General features: G+C 44.8%; 2 protein-coding genes across 2 annotated transcripts in view; one reads left to right on the forward strand and one right to left on the reverse strand.

The window, feature by feature from the left end:
• ESR2 (estrogen receptor 2) overlaps positions 1 to 6,456 on the forward strand; it is a 67,414-nt gene extending 60,958 nt beyond the window's left edge. Inside the window, exon 9 of the mRNA XM_055303885.1 lies at positions 1,019 to 6,456. Coding sequence (XP_055159860.1) covers positions 1,019 to 1,205 — 187 coding nt within the window. The 3' untranslated portion in view covers positions 1,206 to 6,456. The remainder of the gene's footprint in view (positions 1 to 1,018) is intronic.
• A 2,371-nt stretch (positions 6,457 to 8,827) lies between these two features.
• Positions 8,828 to 20,075, reverse strand: part of SYNE2 (spectrin repeat containing nuclear envelope protein 2) — a 316,861-nt gene continuing 305,613 nt past the window's right edge. Inside the window, 10 exon segments of the mRNA XM_055303886.1 lie at positions 8,828 to 9,940; positions 10,234 to 10,283; positions 10,778 to 10,864; positions 11,861 to 12,052; positions 13,191 to 13,319; positions 14,458 to 14,658; positions 15,673 to 15,875; positions 16,925 to 17,039; positions 18,900 to 19,039; positions 19,953 to 20,021. Of these exon segments, the coding sequence (XP_055159861.1) occupies positions 9,718 to 9,940; positions 10,234 to 10,283; positions 10,778 to 10,864; positions 11,861 to 12,052; positions 13,191 to 13,319; positions 14,458 to 14,658; positions 15,673 to 15,875; positions 16,925 to 17,039; positions 18,900 to 19,039; positions 19,953 to 20,021 (1,409 nt within the window). The 3' untranslated portion in view covers positions 8,828 to 9,717.

Genomic DNA, 20,075 nt, shown 5'->3' on the forward strand with positions numbered 1-20,075 from the left:
AGGGGAGATGAGGATGGAAGGTAATTGCTACCTGAGGAGGAGGAGGAAAGTCTAGAGGCTGTGGGGAAGGACAGTATTCACCACAAAGGAGGAAATGAAAACAGCCTCTGCCTTGGTTCCTCCTGAATAATTATTGACACACGACCGTTTGCAGAACAGATACAGTCCACTCTCATTAGTCACAGATTCTGTATTTGCAAATTTGACCACCTTTAAAAAATTATTTGTAACCCCTGAAGCCACATTCAGTGGCATTTTTGTTGTCCTTCAAGGACATGCTCAGGGTGGCAAAAAATTGGGGTTGCCCACACTTATATTCCCAACTGAGGTCAAACAAGGTGTGTTCTTATTTGAGCTCTCATACTCTAATGTCCTTTGCATGGTCTAGTTAGTGCCATGTTTTTGCTCTTTTTCTTGGCGATATCACTGTCTATAAATGGCCCCCAAACATAGTGCTGAAGCACTGTCAGTGTTTCTGAGTGCAAGAAGGCTGTGATGTGCCTTATGGAGAAGATACGCATGTTACATCAGCTTGGTTCATGCATGAGCTGTAGTAGCACAAATGTTAGTTTAACTGTGAGTTAAATGTTAATGAAGCAGCAGTTTACTTTAAAAAAGGTGTCTTTAAACAAAAACACAGGTATGCCAAAGTTATGTATTAATTAGATGATGAAAATGTTGTGCCCAGAGCCTCTCAGGAACCAAACCCTGCATTTCCCCCAGAAGCAGAGTATTTGCTAATTCAGTGTTGGCAGCAACCATACAGAACGTAACTACTGTGCACAATGAGAATTAACTGCAGTTTGTGCCGGGTGCTGTCAGGCCACTATGGGTGGGTGGTGGGACACTAAGGTCCTTGCCCTTAAGTGTAGATGATTGAAAGACATAAGAACCCTAGAACAAATGGTGGGGGGAACTTAGGGGGAAGAGGGTGGACTGGCTCTGTTGGGGAGAGTTGGGAAAAGGTTTTGATGGCTACCTCATGGGAAGGAACCTTGGCATTTTTTTGTCTCCACAGTAACAAGGGCATGGAACACCTGCTCAACATGAAGTGCAAAAATGTGGTCCCAGTCTACGACTTGCTGCTGGAGATGCTGAACGCGCACACGCTCCGCGGGCACAAGTCCTCAGTCACTGGGTCCGAGTGCTGCCCAGCAGAGGAGAGTAAGAGCAAGGAGGGCTCCCAGAAGACCACATCTCAGTGATGCCCAGTCTGAGGCGAACAGGCCTTAGAGGAGGCCAAAGGCTGACGTGTGAACCACGGTGCGAACCATGAGCTCCGTCCGGAAGTGGGGAGCCTTCGTCGTCTTTCCCATGAGTGCTGCCTCATGTGGTTATGGCAGGTGCAGTTGTGTCAGGTCCTTCACCTGGCCTCCCCTCTTCCTAGGAGTCAGGGTGAGAAAGCCAGTGTTCTGTGGTGGCAGGGGGCATGTTTGAAGGCAGACTTTACATCTTGCTTGGCCTCATAGGATCTCAGTGTGGTCCCTTTTGTACTTTCCATGTCCGTCCCACCGCTCTGGAAAACATCTGAAAGGTTTTGGAATGAATGGTGGAGATCTGATGCGGAAGGTCTGTAATGTGGAGAGGGGAGAGGATGGGGCATTTATAGGAAGTGGACTAACCTTTACTGTGTCACCTAGCCTGCCCTTACGTAGACCTTTGTTTGCTCTCTTCACGGCCACTTGATTGTAGGATTGCAGACCATGACAACGAACTGGTTCCACACACCTACCTCACACGCCTGTGAGGATTGAAGTCATGTATCGCTCTTACTGTTGAAGGCCAGAGGGACTGTGACCTGAGAGCCAGTGGACATGCTGAGCCATGTCCTTCCCCCAGACCTTGCTGCCATCTCCATAGAGGTTCATTCCTCTTGATTTGCGTTCATAGAACCTGCTAATTATTTGGGGTGCATTTAGGTTTATGATAACTTTTATGGAGGATTGTGGAGATTTAAATCTCTTTGCCCCTGGAATTGGCGTTCCTTACAACTCTCTTGTTCCAAAGGGCCCAGTGTGTGCTGGAGAAAGACCTAGCATGTGCAGGAATGGGTTTCTCCTGTGGGTCTGGGTCACGGCCACATTGCTTCCTTTGGGGTAGCCACAACCACCATCATTAGCCATCCACAGACAGGGACATGTCAGGCTGTGTGTGCAAGGTTCAGGACCAGACTGTGTAGACTTGGTGAGCATATCACTTGAATAAGACCTGGCTTGTGAGCTCTACTTTTAAAAAAAAATATTTAGGGATAATTATTTATAGCAAGAAAGAATTCTTTTACACCCTAGGGCTCTTTTAAGCTATTTTCTTAGCAGAACATTTATATGGCGAGCTGGGTGAAATAGAAACTTCACAGAAGACTATTAGTTCCTCTTCCAAGTGGAACATAAATAGGACAAGATGATAAAGCACCTCTGGAATTACAATTTTAACTCAGTTTTTAAAAATTGAAATCTTCAGGAACATAGTGAATGCATAAAATGAGTTACATCCCTACCTTGGCAGTGAGCAGTGAAATAATCACGTTTGATTTTTGTGATGCTGTTTTAAAAAATTACCTTGTGGTAGGAGATTAAACTCATTCTCTTTTTGAAAATGGGTTTACTTTGGCTAGCACATTCTGTATTTACTAAATCCTTAGGAAGATTAAATTCGATGTTATAAAGGTTGGTTTCTGCTAGGGAGTCCTTGAATAAATCTTAATTTGGATAATGGTGCAGTTTTACTAAAAGTTGAGCACAGCTGCTTCTGAAACACTTGGACCAGACCTAGAGAGCACACCATTGTCTGTATTCTGACATGGTTTGAAATTATTCCTTGTGGCTCAGTGCTGTCGTCTAGGTGAGATTCGGGGCGGAACATATGGGTTGTATTTTACAGGAGCCAGTGTCATCCAGAAGGTCAATTTTCTTTCTTTCTGGCCAGCCTAGAATTACCCCCCACTCCCCACTCCCCACCAAACAGAAGATTCGAGGTAGGAGAATAGGAAGTGGGAGGCAAAGGAGGCAGTCTTAAACAATTATTTGTTGAATTGTTAAATTCTCTTAATTGTACTTACAAAAGAGACTACCACGTTAAAAAAAAACAAAAACAAAAAACAAACAAAAAACAGAATAAGGTCCAAGCCACTGCCACAGTAGCACATAGTGACATTTTTTTAGGTTGGATTTTGATGCTCAAGGTAGAAACCAGACTGATCTCAGGTGTCGAAGCACCTTTCCATGCCAAATTCTGTGCTTCTCCAGACTGGTGTGTGTGCTTTGAACTCTCCTAGTGCCCACCGTGCACTTCCTAGCTATTCCTGCATGCTTCTTGAGGCTGCTTGCTTCCCTGCATTTGGATCTGGCCCATGAGGGGGCTGTAATACTTTTGGTAATTTCTTCTTCGCTCAGAATGCCATAGGGGTGTGCTGGGAATAGAGGTTAGACCAGCTTAGAGGGCCTCCTTGGTGCAAAGTTGTCTCTTAAAATTGGGCCATGTAGGCAGTTGAGATAACATGGTCTACAGTTGAAAGTTATCCTTTGTATTGTTTTGAATATTCTAGGGTCCTTTCCCCCTGGCAGAAAGGAGTGTTTTTTAAATTGTTTTTAAAAATTTAAATTCAATTTGCCAACACATACTATAACACCCAGTGCTCGTCCCATCAAGTGTCCTCCTTAGTGCCCGTCACCCAGTTATCCCATACCCCCACCCACCTCCCCTTCCACAACCCTTTTTGTTTCCCAGAGTTAGGTGTCTCTCATGGTTTGTTGCAGATGATAGGAATGTTTTGAATCTCTGTGCCCATCTGTTCCAAATATGTCCACTAAAGCTGACACCAGTGTGTTGTCAGTCTGCTGTCTTTATATCAATATCCATTTTAAAGATGAATCATTTCTCCTTAACAGTGCTTTCTTTTAAATGTCTTTTTTGGGGGTATCCATACCCCATTCAAAATGATCTTTGGACAACCTAAAATTCTGCCCTAGTGAAGCAAGGATTTTGTTTTTTTTCAAGATCAGTTTTTTTAAAAGGAATTAACTAGGGGAAATAGGACTTGACAGCTGTAAACAGGAATTCATTTGAGTATTGGAGGGGAAAAAACCCCACCCAACTACATTTTATGTATTATGGAAAAGTGATCCTTAGCTTTGCCTCAGACTCCTGTGGCAAGAGTCCTTTCCTTTATTTTGATCTGCAAGTTATTGTTTAATGTGAGAAACTTATTTGTGAGAGATGCGTGACATTTGGGCTTATGTCCAAAAACATGAGTGTCTCATACGGGGTCATGTGGACAAATCTTAATGAAATAATTAACGTGAAATATTCTTAACATAGAGAACATTAGAACAGGGTGTTCACTTAGATTCTTGGGAGGAAGCTGACAGTCCCTAAAGAGGACCTGCATGGGTGAGCAAGGGGCTGCAGTGAGTTTTCACACCTTGTCCTGACAGCCCCTCCTCCCCACAGTTCCTCTGTATGGCCTTAGGCCTGTCACATGCATACTGTCCACTGGGACCAACTTCAGAGGATTCAACCCCAAAATCATTTTGAAGAGATTTTTCTTAAAAAATTGAGGGGGAACAGAAGAGTAAGTCAGCCTAATAACAAGTCTGGAGGGTCTTAACTGTATTTGAAAAAAAAAATGCAAAATCTACCCACGCTCTGCAGTCAGATAGTCTTTACTTGGATTGTTTCATCTGCCAACTTGGTCGGAAGGGTAATTATTCTAGATTTTAGAAAAAAGAGATCAGTTACCAATTCTTGGCAGAGTAACTTATATATTCGTATATATATAAGCTAGGTGGGAGCAACTCTAGAATTTTCCAGCATGTGGAAACAGCTTGGTTGTTATTTAAATCTGCTAATGAGCTTGCCTGTGTTAGAGACACCTTTTCAAATTCAAGGTGAATCTTCAGCGTCTAGGTCTATTTTGAAATGAAATTTTTTTATTAAATAAGATTTGACACAGTTCTTTAAGCTGCTAAAAACCTTTTAGAAAACATAATAAAGACTGCATGAAGGAAATGATAAAAATACATCATTTAGCACCTTAAAATAATATCTGTGGAACACTTACTGTGTGCCAGACACAGTTCTCAATGCCTCATACTTTCACACTTAATAATAATTAGCGTGATCCTAAGTTTCTGGTTGTGGAAACTAGAGAGTATAAGCAGATTTGCCCAGGGTCACACAGGGAAGCAAGTGACAGAGCTGAACACAGGCAGAGGTCCAATGCTGAACGTAATCATGCAGTTTAAAACAAAACACTAAGAAAGATATTCATAGGTTGCATTCATCAATTGCAATCTGACATGCATGGCCACTCTGGTTTAAGTGGGGCCCTCCCAATTTGCACAACACTCTGTAGGTAGATACAGGGACAGCTTGCAAACCTGACACAGAAGTTCAATCTCATCTTGTACACATGTGTAAATTACAGCCCAGAGGGCTTGACCTGCTCAAGGTCATAAAACTACTTATGGCCAAACTTGGACATGAATTTAAGTCTTCTGCTGCCTGGCCACCACTGTTCCCGCTGCAGGACTTGCCTCCCTAAGTCTGCTGCTTGAGTTGAATCTCCATGCATAACAGATATTAAAGTTCTGGTTGCCTTCTACTGTTCCTGCAGATCTTACCTTTTCAGCTTAGATGGGGGTCTGCATGAAATGTTACAGAACAGGTGGAAAAAACAATGAGTTCTATCGTTCCTGTCCTCCCACCTGGGCTCATAAGCTAGTGAGTGGTACTCCTGTCACCTCCTTCTATCTGCTGTTGCTTTTCCTAAATGCACTGGAGTACTTTCGTTGGAAATTCACCCATGTAAAAGTCTCATGCCTTTTAGGTACTGATGCTTCCCTGTGGAGTTTGGTATACAATAGTGTGAAACACATGCCATTTATTCTTATATAGCTCTCAAAGTTGCTGGAATCTCAGCTCCAGTGGCAGCTCTCAGATGTGATTGTCTCTGCGATATGTGATCTTATAACTTTTCTGTTGTTTTGGAGTCAAGGATCCGCACCCCCCTCCTTGAGTTCTGAGGATCCTATTCACTTGTCAGGTCAGTGGTTGTCAGGTGCTGGAGGGTTTCCTTTATGGGAAGGGGAAAGGTTTGCTAACACTAGCCTGGAGCAGCTCCTAACTGCACAGTCTACACTGCGGTGTTTGCTCTTCTGTGTTGGGTGTCTAAATGCCACGACTCTTCGTTGTGTAACTTGATTATTGGGTGGTCCCGTGTACCTCAGAGCCTGCTAGTGGCTATACTTTGTTTTTTCAGGTGAATGCTTTGTACTATGAAGCAGGCTTTGACATTTCAGCCTTTTTACAAATAAATATTTGCTGTTGTGTGAAAGCAGATTTTTGAGGTCTGCTTTCCATTCCTCCAGGTACTGCTTTTCCTCTGCTGTGTCCCCTTAATATTTATGGAACTGTTGTGAAAAGTTTAATGTGACATAAGCTAAATAAAGTGTTTTTGCATAATTTTGGTTTTAAAAATGTATTTGTTGGGAATATAAGAATTTTCAATAATTAGGCTAAGTAGTCAGTGTTCCATTTTAGGTATGCAGCACCCTTTAAGAATTTGATGAAAACCATGAACACTCTTCCTGGAAAAAGGTACATAAACACAAATGCTTGCTTGCAAATCAAGAGGGTTAGGAATGTCTGTCTTAAGCTATCAGACTTTTTTTACGATTTTATTAGAGAGTGCACAAGTGGCGGGGGGGGGGGGGAGGCAGAGGGAGAGAGAAAAATCTCAAACAGACTCCACACTCAATGTGGAGCTCGATGTGGGGCTTGATCCCAGGACCCCAAGATCATGACTTGAGCCAAAGGCAGACGCTTAACTGACTGAGCCACCCAGGTGACCCAAAGATTTTTTTAAACAGTAGCAATTTAATCTTTGGTCAGCTAATCTCACCCTTGTGATTTATGATCGCAGGTACTATGTGTTCAAACAAAAGGTGGCCCACCCATGTAAAAGTCCTAGCATGCCATACATCAATTATTTGGGTAGATTTTCTGTAATTACCCCATCTAAGTCAATTAGTATAATACCCCCATTAGGGATGGGGAGAAAAGTCACTCATTCATACTGAAGTGATCTTAATCCTAATAGTCGTTTGAAAATTTCCAACGTGTGTGGGGAATGGAAGATGCAAAACTTCTTAAAGGTATAAAACACGATCTCATAACACATGTTTGGGAATATGCTGAGCTTTGAGTGAGGAGAGGCTTGCTGGGCGGGAAGGGTAGAGTCTAGAAGCCTGGAGTACAGACTCAAGACTCAAAGACTTTTATCTTGAGAATGGATGTAAACAATTAGGCAGATGCGTTCCTTTTCCTGCAACTCTGACTTGCCCCAGAGTCAAAGGTTTCCAGAACCATCATGTCCCTTAAACTGAAAGGAAGAGAAGGAAGTAGAGATTCAGCCTTTTGCCTCTGGCAGAACCGGAGCAAGGAGCATCTAACCAACTGAGTGGCTTAGAGAAAAAGTTTGGGTAACACTTCTCACTTAAATGTCACTCTGGGATTTTTGTTCATCTATGAAAAGAAATTAAAGCATCAAAAGACTTTTTATTTTTATTTATTTATTTTTAAAAGATGTTCTTTTTTTTTAAGATTTATTTATTTATGATAGACATAGAGAGAGAGAGGCAGAGACACAGGAGGAGGGAGAAGCAGGCTCCATGCCGGGAGCCCGATGCAGGACTCGATCCCGGGACTCCAGGATCACGCCCTGGGCCAAAGGCAGGCGCTAAACCGCTGAGCCACCCAGGGATCCCCCAAGAGGCTTTTTAATTATTTTTTATTTTTATTTTTTATTTATGATAGTCACACAGAGAGAGAGAGGCAGAGACACAGGCAGAGGGAGAAGCAGGCTCGATGCACCGGGAGCCCGACGTGGGATTCGATCCCGGGTCTCCAGGATTGCGCCCTGGGCTAAAGGCAGGCGCCAAACCACTGCACCACCCAGGGATCCCCCAAAAGACTTTTTAAACTGCAAAGTACCCTTTTCTCCCCATCACTTTCATCAATTTGGTAACATCAAGACAGATTCTTTTCAACTGGTACCCATTACATGAAGCTGCTTGCAATGTCTGACCCACAGAAGCGGCCACTGGTGCTGGAAGTCTGGTCATCTCCCGCAAGCCTCCTTGGCTTCCCCCAAGGTGTGTACTTGGTAGATAGAGAAGGGGAACTGACTGAGGTGGTGGTTAGGACAGTGGTGTCTCTCAAGTGTCAAGAGACGCAGGTTAGGAGCAGTTAACCCAGGAACTGGTTCAGTTCTAATCACACTCTGTTTCAGTGGGAAATAGTGGTGATAGAATTCTTTGGAAGGCAGGTGGTTTTGCCTGTAACATTTGTTAAATGTTTGCTTTGGAGAGAGCTGGGAATAGAAAAATCTAGGTGAACCTGGAGGCTCAGTTAAGAGTCTGCCTTTGGCTCAGGTCATGATCTCCGGGTTCTGAGATCAAGCCCCATGTTGGGCTCCTCACTCATGTTTGCTTGTCCTTTCATCCCACTCATGTTCTCTCTCTTACATCTTAAAAAAAATATCTGGGTGAAATAATCCTTTCTTTTCTACCTCCCTTCCCTGCCATGCTGCCTTCATCCTTCCCTACAGACTTGGAGGGTCACACACTGGGTAATGTCCACATCTACAAGTTGTGGGATTTTAGATCTCCTCTAAGTTATTCTGTATAAAGTTAAATAAGTAGAATATCAAATTCAGCTTAGAATTAAAAACCAATAAATCCCAATATTTTAAAAATAATTTTTGTTCTGTGGAAGATTATGTATAACATTTAATTTGTAATATAATCCAGCACAACAAAAGGATGGATATTTTTTTGTTTGTTTTAATGAGAAACATACATACCACAAATAGCTTCAAGTTTTGGTAACAACCCCCCACCCCATGGCCAAATAGCTAAACAAAACCTGAAGCATCACTTAAAAGGTGAAAAGTCTTATAAAATTAACTTACAAAAACATCCCTAATCAAGTAGTTTGGCATTTACTGTACATTAGTCAAAAGCTCAAGCTAAAATCTGATTTTTTTAAAAAAATCAAAGTTTACATTATTCATACAGATTCAGCATTGTTAAAAAATATGCACAAATAACCACATCCATGCAATATAATTTTTTTAAAAATTTAAAGCAATATAAAAGAGCAGACCTAAGTACAGAACAGAACATTTTGGTTTATAACCTGTAGCTCAAGACTGCTAGCTGATTGGAGTAACATTAATTCTAAATATTTTAAATATGATTGTTTCAATCAATCAGCTAAGGGTGCCTGTGAGTTTCTGAACCATTTCTAAGGTGGAATCTACTTGCTTGTTTCTGTAATATGTGATGAATGCTACTGTTCATGGAGCATATGAGCTACACTTTGATAGTGTTTTACAGATAAATCAGAATTTCACAGAGTGCTTGGCTCTTTGGGGAAACTGCAGTTTCCACAGATCCCGAGACCAATTGACTAGTTTTGCCAAACTGCCCGAGGTAACTGCTGCCCAGGCTCCCGGCCCCCAGGGAGGAAGAGCAGCTGAAAGCTGCCCTGGATCCCGAGAGTGAGAGCCCTCTCTGCTGAGCCTGGAGGCCGGGTCCGCAGCAGGTCCCTAGGTCAGGCCAACGCTAAGGGCCCCTCACTGACCGGTCTGGGGCCACGAGTTGGGCACCCATGAGAACGGGCTGGTGGTGCGGTGCTGCAGGCCAGGCGGGGCCTCTAGGTGGGAGGGGGCCCGTTGGTGTACCTCAGCATGGGGTAAAAGGACCTGGCGAAGTTGTTGGCCTGGGTGCAGCTGTAGTCCTCTTCGGAGGAGGGCAGCAGGCAGGCCAGGAGCAGCAGCAGCAGGAGGAGAAGCTGTAGGGGCAGTGCGGCCCGGATCACCCGCGACACGAAGGAGCGCTGTGGCCGGGAGCTGCCGGGGCAAGCAGGGCCGGGCACCCTGCCAACGGACGAGGTGGAGAGCTGAGCAGGAGACTCCAGAGGCAACCCCCCCCCAACCCCTGCCACACCTCGGGTTACCCGACCCCTCGCTTGTGTCAAGTAAGACATCCAGGACCTGAGATTAAAGTGGTTCAGTCCTGGAAGAGCAACCCAGCCCTTTCCAGACCAAAGGAAAAAAAAAAAACCCAGTCTCTTTGTTAACAAAGACCTCAAGTGTGGCCTGGGGGAAGGTGGGTATGGTGCCTGTGTGGAACAGGGGGACTCACTGCTGTGACTGCGGGGCCCCCTTACCTGCTGTCCATCTTATTCTGGTCTTTTGTCATTCTCTCTGCTCCACACTGCTAGATAAAAAATAATCCAGTTAGTAATTGAAGACTTAGTCCTGGCCAGGATAAAACATGCCTGCCTTAGGTCGTCTTCCTGCCAAGCTTTTGAGACCAGAGTAATACATTTGAGATTGTACTCCATGAGGTAAGAGATAATTGGGTTTGTTAAACTAATGAGAGTTTCACGGTCCCGTCTGTTGATTGGTGGTTAATGGGGGATATTGGGAAGCCCCCTCCACAATACTAGAAGGGCACCCGTCTTTCACAACCTTCTTCAGTTCCAGGGAAGAGCAGCTGATAAGACAGCCTTTCAGATGGGTTGGTTGTTAAAGGTGTATTTCAATTTTTTTTTAATCTTTAGAGTCAGCCTCTCCACTGACCAGCAGGTGGAAGTGGATCTGTGCTACCGTGAAATGAGGGACAGGGCCTTGGGAGTCTCCAGTTCCTGTCACCTCGGTAACTTTGAAAAAACCACCAGCGCAATCCTCATGGCAGAAAGGGGCTCTCACCTGTGCTTGGGGAGCTGGCACGGATGCTCCTGGAGGCTGGTCTCCGGAGTCTACCTCGTCCAAGCTGGGCAGAGATGGATCCGGGTTCTGAAATCCACACCCCAAGGATTCAGTTCAGGGAAACAGAGGGTTCTGAATAGTCTCAAGAGCACAACAATGTGCTTCATGCAGATTCTTCACTGGTTTTACTCACCCCCTCCCCCAGCTCAAATCTTTCTGGAAGAAGGAGCTCCTCTTCTCACTCCCCACTTTAACATTTCTTTTTGTCTGGAAAAGTCCCTCTCAGACAAGGCAAGGCCAACCACTAGCATTAAACACCGATAGCACCCACTGGGGGACACTGAGTTTAGCTGCAGCAAGAGGGACAGGATCAGTGGACAGTGAGCTTCAGATGTGCTCATGTAATCACATGGCCACCAACACACCAAAGCCTCGGCTGCATGGGCAGAAATGTAACTCCAGAATGGAGAGGGCAGGCCTGCTCTAAGTCTGGTGAGGCCATAGCTTGGGTTTTTTCAGACTTGGATCACATTTTAAAGAGAAGATAGAGAACTGGCGGGGGGGCGGGTTCAGGGGACAGTGACCAAGACAGTGAAGAGGACTCTGTTCAGCATGGAGGCAGGTCAGAGATGATAGAGGGATTAGACTTGTTTTTCATAGGCCAGCCATATGAACATGTAGATACTACATTCTTGTCTTCCCCTTCCAAATGACAGGACAGCGTCAAAGAGCTAGTGTAACTTTTTAAGGCCCCACAGCTTTTAGTAAGGGACAGGACTGGAGACTGCTCAGATCACGTGCTAACGGCCTCCCTCTTGCAGCAAGGCTGCCATACTGCTTTCCTGTTCATATCTAAGCAGACATCTTTCTATTTAAAAGCACAAGTGGGGGGCCTGGGGGACTCAGTTAAGCATCTGCCTTCGGCTCAGGTCATGACCTCAGGGTTCTGGGATCGTCCCTTTGCTCAGCAGGGAGCCTGCTTCTCCCTTTCCCCTCTGCCAGTTGCTCCCCCTGCTTGTGTTCGTTCTCTATCAAATAACATCACTTAAAAAAAAAAAAAAAAAAAGCTGTAAGTGGACGCACCTGGCTTCCCTGCAAGGACATTAAATCTTGGGACACTTGCTCCAGTAACTGGTTGAGTTTCTTCTCAATAACATGTACCTTCTCTTCAGCCTCAATATAGTCTTTTCCATGCCCCTTAGTAAGAAGACTGTCTGAAATCTCTCGTAAAGTGTTTACTGGAGGTTGATGTTCCACGAGCTCCTTTTCCAGTTGCTATAAATAAAATACAGTGTATGAAATAGCTGCTTAGTGTGGCCAGAGGAGGGTTTCTTAGTGCTGGGAAAGCTCAGGATGAATGAGGGGCGGGGGTCAACTCCAGAATCTTCTGCTTATGTGTGCCTGTGGGTGTCTTCAAGCCCAGCATCATTTGGGCAGCAAGTATGTTATACTCTGTTTTCCACTCCTTCTTACTCTGAAGACAATTTAATGCTGGAGGAGAAAGAAGTAAGTGGAAGATGGGACTTTGGTCCACTGTAGGAGGAAGTCAAGGAAACATCTAAATTGGACAAGTTGAGAAACAGCAGCTCAAGAAATAAAGGCATGTGTCAAATTAGCCTGAATTGTGGATTCCCTTGCTTGCTGTCCGATATGATAGCCACTAGACAACATGGGGCTATTTAAAATGAAAAATTCAGTTTCAGTTACAGTAGCCACATTTCAACTGCTCCACAGCCACCTGGGGCTAGTAGCTATCATACTGGAGAGCACAGACACAGAACATTTCCTTCATGCAGAGTTTGTTGAAGAGTGCTGCTCTTGAGAGTGGGACTTTACAAAGATTTTAGCATAAGAATGTTTATTAAATAATAACCAGTACTTTATAATTGAACCACATACAAATTTATGGATAAGAATGTCACCTGGTTAGTGAAATAAATATATGAAAACATAACTAATCACTGACCTCTACCCCTGAAACCAATAATACATTATATGTTAATTAAATTTAAATTACAACACAACACAACTACCCTTCAAGAAATAAGACTTTTCTATAGTGGATTTAGAAAACTTTACAGCTCATTTGTGTCTATTGAGTAATTGAGCATATTTTCCCCTGAATGAGTCATATTCACAATGGAGAAAAGACTTCTAGTCAAATGGCCTTAAGTATCTCAGGATATTGCTAAACACCTATGTCCCCAAGTCCTGGGAGTCTAAGAGACTTCTTGCTTTTGGCCATGGCTCGTCCTGCAAGTCATTCTGCTTCAGAACTACTTATAGATACCAAGCCAGGCAGGAGTGCAGAACGCCACACTGGCATCATTCCCAGGAACACTAGGTGAGGCTACCTAAGGGCTCACCTGATGGAGGTCAGTGACAATGCAGACCCCCCTTAGAAGAAACTTACCATCAGTTCTCCCTGACACTCCAGGAGGACCTGTGGGTCGGCCTCTGGGTCAGTGACATGAGCCTTCTGCCTCCGGCTCTCAGCACTTGCTAACCATAGCAACAGATCTTGACTCAACTGATGGAAGTCCTTAAAAAAAAAAAAAAAAGCACAGACATACACACATCACGGCACTGCCTCTTCTGTAAAGGAAGGTGTGCTGAGAAACAGCGTGTTGGGCCTTCATAGTATTTACTCTTCTTGTCTTTGTGCAGTGAATAAAAGGGCCAGATTTATTTTTATTTTTATTTTTTTTAAAGATTTTATTTATTTGTTCATGAGAGACACAGAGAGAGGGAGGCAGAGACACAGGCAGAGGGACAAGCAGGCTCCATGCAGGGAGCCTGATGCGGGATTCGATCCCAGGACTCCAGGATCACGCCCTGGGCCGCAGGCAGGCGCTAAACCGCTGAGCCACCCAGGGATCCCAAAGGGCCAGATTTAAATGAAATGTCAGGGCCCCAAAACAAGGAAAAGGGAAAGCAGAAGAGAGGATACAGTCCTGGGAGGCATGTTAAATTCTGTCAAGTGAAAAAGGCTAGTAGAAAGGCAGGGTTTCAGAATGCTCCCCACCATGGCTATTACAAATACAACGCAAACTACTAAGCAAATCTGCTGGATTCAGTGGCAAAGGGAGACACTTCAATAGGGCAGGCTGTGGCCCAGGGACAGGGCTGCGCGGGGGCTTGCCGGTGGGCTTGTGTTCCTAAAGATGGGGTCAGAGCTAACACGGAATGAGCATTTACCATGTGTTCAGTGTTGGGCTAAGATTATACGAATTTAGTCCTAAAAAGAAGCTCACGAGGTAAAGACTAACATTATTCTCATTTTTTAGATAAGGAAACAGAGGTCTAGTAGGCACAGTGATTTGCCCAGTCACACAGCTACTAAAGCTCTAGAGTTGGGTTAACCACTCCTTCTCTGGGCCAGGTCTATATGGTCCTGGCAAAAGGACAGAGATGGGGCCATGTGGGGTGGCATTTCTGACCTACTGGAATGTTCTCTGGAACCCTTATGCAAGGAATGGGCCTGGGCAACAGAACAGGAGACACAGGGTAAGTGGCAGGTCTCAGGGACAGCAGCTGGGCCTCTTGGAAACAAATGGTAAAGCACATTTCCCTAACACAAGCCATATTTGTGCCAAAGCAGCCCCATGATAAAAATATCTGCTTCTCCCACCCACGTGGGCCTGGCTGTGCCCAGGACTGGGTCCTAGGTGCCGGCATACCTGGCACTGCATGAGGGACTGCCGTAAGCCCTCTCTCCAGCTCTCCACAGCTCCCTGTGCCGCGTCCCAGAGCAGCCCCAGCTGGCCAACTCTACCCTGGAGCTCGTTGGACTCCGCGCTCTCAGTCTGCAGAAATTCCTGGCTGCTCGTGTTGACGGAGACCACTAGAGCCTTGTAGGTGTCAAAGGCTTTTAAGATCTCCTACCGCAGAGGAAAAGGACTGGGTTAAGCATCCTGAAAATAGTGATGTCGGGTTCATGTGAACCTCAGTGGGGAATGGATCTGCCAAACACTTCTCTAAGCCGTGGCCACAGAAACAAGAGTGACCTTGCCTGTAACTGGCTGAGCAGCATCAGGTGAGGAGCTGTCTTACAAGGTCAGTGACCTCGGCTGGCCAGGCTGAAAGCAGAGGCCAGTCTGCTGGCTGGCCAACTCAACCAGAGGCATGAATAGACCCCCTGAGCCCTGGTGGGCTTATTTTTTGACTAGATTAAGTGTCTTCTAGATAAAGGACACATAGTTATCCTGCACATGCCCCTAGATATCAGAGAAGTGTTATTCCTTAGCATGAACAGTAATTCTAGATATTTTAGTGCATAAAATAATAGTACCAATGTGAAAACTGACTGGATACCCCAAACCCCTGCCCTGGGTTATCTTAGGAGCTCAGGCTCATGCTCAGGGGACCCTCCAAGTGCAGGGCTCAAATGTCCTCTTCTCCCGGGCTCCCTGGCCAGTTCTGGTGGGGTAACGGCTGAATATGTGGGTGACAAATCCTGTATAACAGAGTAACCACATCAGGCCACAGAATCCATCAGTAGGTGAGCTGGTCCTTCTCCTCATCCTCAACACTTTACCACCAGTGTGGACAGCACAGTTTGGAAGGGTGTTTTTAAGCTGCCTGGCAGTGGTCACTAGCACCTCCATGAGTCTAGGCGGGTCTCTGAAGTCAGATATTTCCAGCACAGGGGATCTGAGATGCACCTCCCCAGTGCCTCTTTGGCCTTTGGGATCATATGCAGACACTCTTCTGAATGAAAACAAAAACCTACATCCATGTCCTTGCCAGTTACAGAAGTGGAATGGGCCAGAATGCTCCCATACCTGTCTGCAGTGTGCCACCTGCACCACTGACAGATGTGCCCTGCTGGCCCTGCCCAGCAAGTGTCCACATGCACGTTCTGAATCCCTCTTCCCTCCATGCCTGCCCCTCACCTTGAGCCGCTTCACTCGGAGCTGCATTTCCCGGATATCAGAGGGAGGCTCTGCCGCCTTTAATGTCTCTAGCTCTGCTTCAGTTTCTTTCAGCCAAGTGGTGATGTCACTGATCTCAGAGTTCAGCTGCTGCAAGTTCTGTTTTATTCGGAGTTGATTGTGAAGTTCTTGTGCTTGAATAAGCTCCCATCTGTCAAAGGCACCTGGAATAAAAAGTCACCGATGAAAAGAAGCAATAGTGCTGACAGATCTCTCTGCCTCCGACTTAGTCCACGGTCAGGGTGACAAAACCTGTAGGGGATGCTCCTTGCTGAGGGCTCAGGTTTAGGAGTTCTCACTTCCCCCGGAAGGATGCAATAGCATGCTTCCCTTGCTTTCTTTCAAGGCTTGTGCCACAACCTTCTCACAAAGGCTAGAATGAGCTGGGGAGCGGGGGGCAGGAGACCCAATGGTATTGCCAACGTGCACTGAGGGCCCACGTTCAGCATTTTAGTTGATGCTGTTTTTAGGGCACTTTGTCTTTTGGTTCATAAAACATCAAGTCAATGCTATTAGTTTGACTTTCGGCTTAGTTGAATAATTACTTTTAAAATCATTGAACCTGTCTTGTGAGGAGACACCTGACAACCCTTTGGTCATCATCTACATGTCTGATCTTTACTTATAATTGACATCATTAAAACATGCACTTCACCATATGAGGCTCATTCTGTTAATATTTAAATAATAGTTTTGAAAGTAAACAGCTTAGGAATTTGTTCATAAATACAAATCAGCTGGTTCTGTTTCTTCATTTTTAAAAAATTTCTTTTAAAATAATCACTATGCCCAACATGGGGCTCGAATTTAAAACCCCAAGATCAAGAGCCGCACCCTCTACTGACTGAGCCAGCCAAGTGCCCCATAAGTCAGCTGATTCTAAAGTAACATTGACTGCTATAGGCTGTTTTGGTAGATTATAGTTGTTCTTTTTTTTTTTTTTTTAAAGGTGGGGAGAGGCAGAGGGAGAGAGAGAATATTAATAAGTAGGCTCTACATTGCATGCAATCCACCCACACATGGCTGGATCTTATGACCCTGAGATCATGACCTGAGTTGAAACTAAGAGTTGAACGCTTCACTGAGCAATCCAGGTACTCCTAATTGTTCAATTCTTAATTAATGTTCTGTTGAACAATGACTTAAAGTAAATGCTCAGCTAACTCAAAATACAGCCTTTGCCTGTCCTAAAAACTGCCTAATTTAACTGTACCTGACTGCTGCCTGGTGAGAGCAGCCAGTCCTTCGTCTTCCTGCCGTGAGCTGCCATTCAAGACTCTAGAGCCTTCTTTACCACCATCAGTGCCCGGGGATAGCAGCAGCTTTACCTAGAATAAGCCAGTTTTTACATTACCATTCATAAAATTTCAACAGCTGTGTGAAGATTATCTTGGTTCATAGTAACAGGTAGGAAATGAAGATACGGGATCTCTTTCCTTTGAAGGGTAACTTGCTATTAATATGGAAGTTTTTAGTGTATTGGGTGCATTTATAAGTAAGCAGAGCTAACAGAAATAAAGCCTTGGTAAAGGCCAAGATGGTGGGGAAGCAGGTGAGATGTCAGTGTTGGAAATAAAATGGCCTAATCTGGGGCTTCCTAACACTCCTCAAATGAACCATGCAAAAAAAGTTAAAAACTTTTTAAACTTTTGCCAGGCTGTTACTGTGTGCACTTTCACATTTGTACAGTGTTTTGCAAAATTCAGTACTCCCTCCTAGTTGCTCTCTAGAGCTGGTTGGCAGGTTATCACCAGGAATTGGAAACACACAGAGGACAAATCTGCCTCTTGGGGCCATTCATTACCAAGCATTTATCTTTCACTGCACATATTGACTCTTCTATTAGCACAGAGCTCATTGGGCTATTATTATCTCAGGCCTTTCCAAAAATAAATGTATCCTTTTTAGAAAAGCCAAGCTTTCTTTGGTTTGTGTCCATATGGCCAACTTGTGTGGAATGCAAAAAAAAAAATAAACCTCTTCAGATTTCTGGTGACATGCCTAGTTTCAGACACACACACAAAAAAATCAGTGGAACTTTTGAAACTGGCCAGGTGAAGAACACAAGCATAATCACTGGGAGAGGCCAAACCAGGTGGCCCTGGATCCAAAGCAAAGGTGAGGTGCTGGGGTCCCTCTCCCTCAGACTGTCAGGTCTTATTCTGTATCCCAAAGGGACAGATTAAAACTGACAACTGCTTGCTAAGCAAGAGGAGGAGCTGCTGAATTGGGCATGGCAGCCCACTATCAAATGACTTGGGTCTGTCTGTATTGCTAAAATCTTCTCCAGTTATCCAGCAATATTCACTCTTAGACACAGAGGGTACTTTGAGGACTAATCCAGTGATGGTCACACTGCTTCTGGTTTCTCTAAAAGATGATTATTAAAAGTGCACACAGACATCCTAATATCAACTCGCTCGTCACTAATTCCCTGTACTAGGGATGATCTGGAGCCAACATTAAATCCTAGGCTGGCTGCCCCCAACAGCTGCGTAGCCAGAGCATGCCAAAGACTCATGTTGCCTGAGGAAAACATAATGAAGAAGGAACAGTCACTCTTATAAACAACGACAAACCATATATGGTAGTAATAGTAATAATAGTAACAGTGACCACTTGGCAGGGTCTTCTTCATACTTTTGTACAAATCAGTTCCCACAATGATTAGGTTTAGCCTCAGCCTCAGGCAAGGAAGGTTTACAGAGGCAAGGCAAAGTGCTATGGCCCCAGAGCAGTTTATTGGTACGGTTAGGAATCAAACCCACATCTACCATAAAACACGGTCAAATCTTTCTAAATATGAAGGCACAATGTTTTGAATAGGATGCATAGTCGAAAGGTAAACAGAACACAGTTTGGGAGCTCAAGAGCAGCTTGGGAAAGCCAGTGCTTTGCTTCCCCACTACTCACACGGATGACTGGCTCAACAGTAATAATCACTGCCCCATCATGTCAATACACACAAAAACTGTTCTTGGCCAGAAGCCAGTCTTTAATCTGTTCTGCCAGGGTTCTAATGATGTATGGACAGGTCAGCAGAGATACTATCACTATGGGAAAACCAGCTCAAAATACACGTGGAAAGCAAGCACATACAGCACACACCAATATCCCTCCCTCTCTTCAAAACTTTAACTATTAATCATGCACTTGAGTTATATGTTCTCAGTGCAGCCCAGACTTACATAGGCCGGTTTATAAGGGGTGCTGGAATCTGAGGGGATGGTTTGTACATTCCTATCACCTCCCATTTGTTTGTAGTGATGCTTGGGGCAGGAAGGGCTGTCAGGAACATGCCATGAGTGGTCCTCAGAAATGGATTTACCTGAAACAAAATATAGCAAGTGACAGTCTGTTCTAAGCAAAGGATTCATATTTAGTTACACAAAAAAGGTCATGGGTAACATGGCGTCAGGTTATAGTATAATATGAGTTCTGCAGCTTTCCTTGCAAAGCATGCATGTTTGCAAAAATGTCAGTATGTCCCAGAAGGGAATGAAATGAGAGTCATGCAACTGAGCAGCATTGTGCCTTCACTAGATGGGTTCACAATGGAGCACAACAAACATATGATTTTTTTGCAGGATGAGTGGCATTTTGGAGCCAGGACATCTAGTAGTGGGGACACTGGCAGCAAAGCTGGGGCTGGGGGCCAAGAGGACTGAAGGCCTCTCAGGAGAGGGGTAGAGTGAGCATCAGGATGGACTTGGGGACCAAAGGGCCACTTGTGGGTCTACCCCCACTATTGCACATGGGATGGGACAGGGAACGAAGGTTAGAGCTGCAAGTCAAGGAAAGGAAAGTTTCTTCTCCTGTGGCAAATGCAACAGTACTTTTACCCCCACCCACCCATCTTCTTCCCAGGAAACACCATAAGCAAGGAAGGGAGTAGTTCCAAACCAAGCCACCGTGAAGAAAGCTTGGCCTATGCCAAAGAACCTCAGTTAGATGGGGGGAAAATAAACATTTTAAAAGGCACCATGAAAGATTCCCTTCCGCACAGGCCTGAGGGGTAAGAGAGGGGTGGCGTGGAGACTGCTTTTTTTTTGGCCAGGGTTTTGTCAGGAGCACGCAGGTACGTGTGAGTACGGCAGTGTAAATACACCATGACACAAGGACCAAGGTGCATGGTGTCCACAGAAGGCAAAGGTCAGACATGACATGGGAGCGAGGTTTAGGATGCAGTGTGCGCCACAGGACGCTGCCATGTTGAGACACATGCACGGGCAGGGGCCTACCAGAAGATGCTTTCAAAGTTTTTGTGGTCATTTTAAGATATGCCTCAGGATTTTCAGGGATTTCTACATCTGAAAAAGAATAATGTCATTTTCCTCACTGTAGTCTGTAGATGAATGCCCAAG

This window comes from Nyctereutes procyonoides, unplaced genomic scaffold, assembly GCF_905146905.1.
Source record: "Nyctereutes procyonoides isolate TBG_1078 unplaced genomic scaffold, NYPRO_anot_genome, whole genome shotgun sequence".
NCBI classification, from domain to species: domain Eukaryota; kingdom Metazoa; phylum Chordata; class Mammalia; order Carnivora; family Canidae; genus Nyctereutes; species Nyctereutes procyonoides.